The sequence below is a fragment of the Lingula anatina genome, chromosome 3 (genome assembly GCF_051362555.1).
Source record: "Lingula anatina isolate TDL-2025a chromosome 3, LinAna3.0, whole genome shotgun sequence".
NCBI classification, from domain to species: Eukaryota; Metazoa; Brachiopoda; class Lingulata; order Lingulida; family Lingulidae; genus Lingula; species Lingula anatina.
The window spans coordinates 9,002,897-9,007,748 of record NC_141769.1 but is presented as its reverse complement, the minus strand read 5'-3'; the positions used below and the strand labels follow the sequence as shown (position 1 = coordinate 9,007,748).

General features: G+C 39.8%; 1 protein-coding gene across 2 annotated transcripts; it reads left to right on the top strand.

Moving 5' to 3' along the window:
* The first annotated feature begins 282 nt into the window (after positions 1-282).
* LOC106176380 (uncharacterized) lies at positions 283-4,431 on the top strand. 2 transcript variants are annotated; one of them, XM_013558742.2, is made up of 2 exons: positions 283-741; positions 2,172-4,431. In XM_013558742.2, the coding sequence occupies exon 2, from the start codon at positions 2,194-2,196 to the stop codon at positions 3,466-3,468; it is 1,275 nt and encodes a 424-aa protein (XP_013414196.2). In that variant the 5' UTR covers positions 283-741; positions 2,172-2,193; the 3' UTR covers positions 3,469-4,431. The 2 variants fall into 2 exon arrangements, with proteins under 2 accessions (XP_013414196.2, XP_086863979.1); XM_087007853.1 differs by lacking the exon at positions 283-741 and adding an exon at positions 1,564-1,924.
* Positions 4,432-4,852: the final 421 nt, after the last annotated feature.

Here is a 4,852-nt window from a genome sequence, read left to right as displayed (position 1 = left end):
TTTTTTTTTTCACTGTTGTGGAGCACAGCTCGCACAACCCTTGCAAAAACAAATATAAACTACATGTATATATTTTTCAATCAGAATAATTGGCATACTTACCTCATAATGAGTCTCCTGCAATATTATAAAAATACTATAACATACTATAAAAATGTGAATTCCAAATTTCATTTGAATGGAAAACGCATAACCACTGTATAATTCGTCCATTACGTAACTCAATAAATCTGTGTCAGACACCCTAAAACCCCCTTTACACTAGACGGCGTCTTTTCTGCGTCCTTTGTGGGACCATGAAACTGGCATCACTGTTGTCGTAATAAAGGAGGCACAAACATCGATTTGGTTGCAATATGAATGCTTAATGATCGGCCAGTTGTCGACACGTTTTAACTTAAATGTATTATTATTATTTTGTGGGGATAAGGAAAGGACACCGTCTTGTTGTTAACTCATGCGCGCGCATAATCACCAGAACTATTTTGCACCTTCTATATGAGAATATTGGGTCCTCTCAAGCAGACGTGAAAGTGCACGCAAAGGTTACTGCAATTTGAGGAAAGCCTTTTAAAAGCGTCCGCGTCGTGATGCGATGGATCGGGGCTTGTGTGACGGTCAGGCCATGCTATAGTGTAGGCCTATGTAATTAGATGTTTGAAGAGTATCAAGACAGAGGCAGGCTGCAGTCATCGTTCATTGAGTGAGGGTACCGGGTACGCTGACCATAGGCTTTAACAGGTAAGAAAACGGCGAACTCAAGCCCAAAGCAGGGCGTTCTCTCTTTTGATCACCCTCTACAATATCTGTAGTATTGAAGATGTTGATAGTTGTTACTCTGTCTAGGTGAATTGACTAGAGTTTCCCTATGTAAGTGGACGAGCTTGTATGGACAGGCCGACTAGAGGTTCCTAGGATAGGCCTACACCCAGGCTATTTAAATGCTCACAGATATAAATATAAGATGGATTAATACTTGGTGCGGTGAAGCATAATGGATCTATTAAAAATTTAGCAGGTTTAAAGTGCGTGTGATTTACAACTTCCTCCGAGCAGAGACCATTGCTATATATATCTGAGTGCAATATTCCAGACAGGTATATTGTTTGGGTTTTACATGATTTGATTATGTAAGTGAGGAGAGATTAACGTCTTACCTGCTCTACTTTCAATATAGGCTAATGCATGGGTTTTGTACTATCCATGTGTACAGATCGATGGACCATTGGCATGCTTGACCGAGTAATTTACCTTGCGTTTTTGTTGCCAATCAATACTATAACAATGGGTTTGTATGCTCAACCATGACGACGACCAACAACAGAATAGGCCTATGAATTGACTGGTGTGTGACCTCGCTCAAGGAGGGACGTGAGGCGATGGTGAATTGACAATTTTTTAGAGCCCAATCACGCACACCAAGGGTCTGTGTTACAGACAATCCGCCTTCCATAACACTTGTACAGGTTAGGGGTAACATGAAGAAGTTGATCAAAATCTGGGAGGGGGCTTGGACTTATCCATGGGAACCGGGGTTTCTATCCTTGGGGACTACCTCGTAAATGACATATCAGCGTCTAGCATTCAATTGTTCAACGAGGGAGGGCACCACAAATTTTAAATTATTAACATTACCACCTTCGTCACCCACCAATTCAGAGTACAGAGAGGGACACTTTTTTAATTGATTATCTCAGGGCTTTCAACAACAGCTGCAGTCGTATTACTATGCACGCCCATAGGGGCCTTTTCCTGAATGTCATTTGCCAAAGAGGAATTAAACTGAGGTATGAGAACACTATGCCACGCCACAAGTCTAAATTAGGATGAACCTCAAGCCGCACTTGCCGATCTACCTTGTTATAGGCCTTTATTTTGTTCGATAAGGGGTATTCAATTTACCAGTGTAAATTATTCAGTGGACGTAAGGACATCATTCTTCATATTTTCATATTTTCATGAGGAGTCACCACTTTTTTAAAAGAACGGTGACATGTGTGAAGAAAAATGCAGTTGCAGCTAAATTGTTTTTTCTCTTCGTTACCGTAAAGTGTGCACGGTTAAATAGGACGTCTGCCTTTCAGATTAGAGGACGCGTTTTCCCCAACAATGATCTACAGGTAGAAATATATATAGCTCATTTCTTAATGCATTTTTATCTATTGTTATAGGTGTATCCCAGAGGCGAGAAAAATGAGAAGAAACTGGAGGGGAATATTCAGTGCATTGGTTATTTTGATGCTGATTTTTACGGCAAGTTACTTAAATAAATACGTAACCTTTATGGTCACCCAGTCGTCTTCAAAAAGTGTCAAGGTAAACATGAATGATAACAATGGGAAACAAGAGGATTCAGGTGTAAAAATAATCGGCAGTACGGTGACGCCTGTTCCCGCGTCCTCGTCACTGAAGAACCCAGATGGAGAGGACAAAGTTAAAACAGCGACAATGTCCAGTTTGACAGATAGAAAATATGAAAATACAGAAAGCCTTTCTGCTCGCTTTGTGTACCTTATTCAAGGCCCAAGCTTTAAATCAATTAAGGGACTAAAACATTCATCTGACCGTCAGATTATCTGGTTAACGTTCGCTGACCGGTCTGGAGACTTTTACTTTCCAAAAAGTACCTGGACACAAGGAAGAAACATGCTGCTGAGGGAAGCCGTCAGACGGGCTTCCAAACGCGAAGATGGTGGTTATTTGTACTACATATTTCTGGACGACGACGCAGTATTACTTCCATTGCCAACAGGCAAAAATACTAACAGTTCCTCGACAAGTAGAAACTCAACCAAAGACACGCCGTTTGACATTTTCGAAACTTTTCTTCTGGAATGGGAACCTGCCATCGGATATCCACATTATGCAAAGAATTACATAGAAAAAGGAGCACGCGTAAATATAAATTTCAAATTCGATGCCATGTTTACAGCTTTTCACAGGCATACGCTCTCTTGTGTTTTACCGTATACCGAGGAACTGGATCATATTTCTTGGTATTTTTCACAACTTTTTCTTGATTATTGGGCAGCCATGCTATATAATTCGTATCGAATCCAGTGCAATGACGTTCAAGTGACCAACAAACGTTTTCATAGCAAAAAGGAAAAGGCTTCGAAAGCCGTTGTTTATCACGATTCTATCAAATTTGAAATTGCAAAGGCATTTCAGTTATCTTCACTGCGGAACGATACAAATAACAATGTCGCCACAAACTTAATTGGTGTATTTTCGAAAAAGGAGCCCATATTTGCATACATCAACGGTACTGCTACAAAGAAAAATCAAATGAACTATAGAGTTTCGACCAAATTCATTTTGGACAATTTTCGTGCCGACCATCCGATAATACAAAACATTTTGCGTTGGCGCCGTCTTCCGGAGGTAAATAAAATCATCTACGCGACTCCGGGAATTCGTCCAGAAAATGAACCGCAATTTATTCCAGACATCGCTAAGTTGACGTAGTTAGCAAAAATCTTGTGTGGGAATGGAGGGTGAGAGATGAGGACCTGTGAAAAATGTCGGCTTACAAATATACCTTTTCCCTCGCAAATTTATTGTGTCACTGCTCTGACTGCCATACGAAGTGGTACTTACTGCAAGAAATCCATACGTTATCCATGGAAGGTGATTTTGTTGTCAGGTTGTGACACGTTTCTTAAAGGTAACAAATCCGGAGTCTTTGCGCCAAATATAAGTTTTCTAAAGAAAAAAAAGCCATACAATTTTTCCTAAGCACCTAAGACTCGTCCGCACCTGCACTAAGATTCTTTGCTATATACTGTTTCTATTTAGATAATTTAGTTCAAAATTTCTGGTTAGGTATACCGCCATGTCTTCCTGTAATTATCCGAGGTATAAATCGTAGGCGTAGAAAATGATTTGGACATATTTTAAAACGCTTTTAATATACTTTCAAAAGCGGTGTACATTTGGTTGACGGAGTATGTGCCAGGTTATGTTGCTGACTGCATGCTGAAAATGTGAGGGGCGGGATCATTTCATCCATACCACATTTTTATTTGTAATATAATTATCACAAATAACTAGCGCAACGTCTCGTCTGCTCGGGGTGCTAGGGTGGCCACAGTGATCTGGCCAAGATTCAGCATTTTCTCCACAGTTACCGCAGAACGTAGTTTACTACTACTTGTACTAGAAATAAGGTGCGTGTGGCGGTCTTAATTATCGGGATATGGTAGGTGACTCAGGGTATCAACAACAGATGGAAATCGGTGTGATGACGTGAATTAAATATTTTGTCATATGCTAAGGCATTTAAATTGTATGCGTTCGCTCAATGATATCTAAAGCGCATTGTTTAACATTTTCTCGTGCAACCTTGACCTTTAAGTTGCTAAGCATGGGTGTTGTCACTATTTTTTAATCTCATTGGTGCAAATAAAAATATTTACTGTTATTATAAAAGTGTGCGTTGTTCTGTCTGAACATATTGGTATTCTCGAACATTAAAACAGCAAACTAAATAAAAGTTTGGTTATTTTGCTAATCTGATCGCCTACACTGACAGCATGCAGCATGCAACTTTGAACTTCCTGTTGAATTTAAACATTTCGTGGTGTTTTGTGTGATGTAATGGAATTTTGGAAAATACATCAAGAGTGAGTAGTCACTAACTTTAATTAAATCGCCTTAGAATTTAACACAATAGAACCACCTTTAACACCCTGGTGGGGTAGGTTAATGCTGGGGGGTATATTACAGCCCAGCTAATGCATTCAGGCTGCAGGCCCTACCTTGTAAAACATGAATGTGATGACAGTGTAATTACTGGAGCTTGCGGTGACTCTACGTGATTATGGGTAAAAGTAAGAAAAGAAAAGCTAAT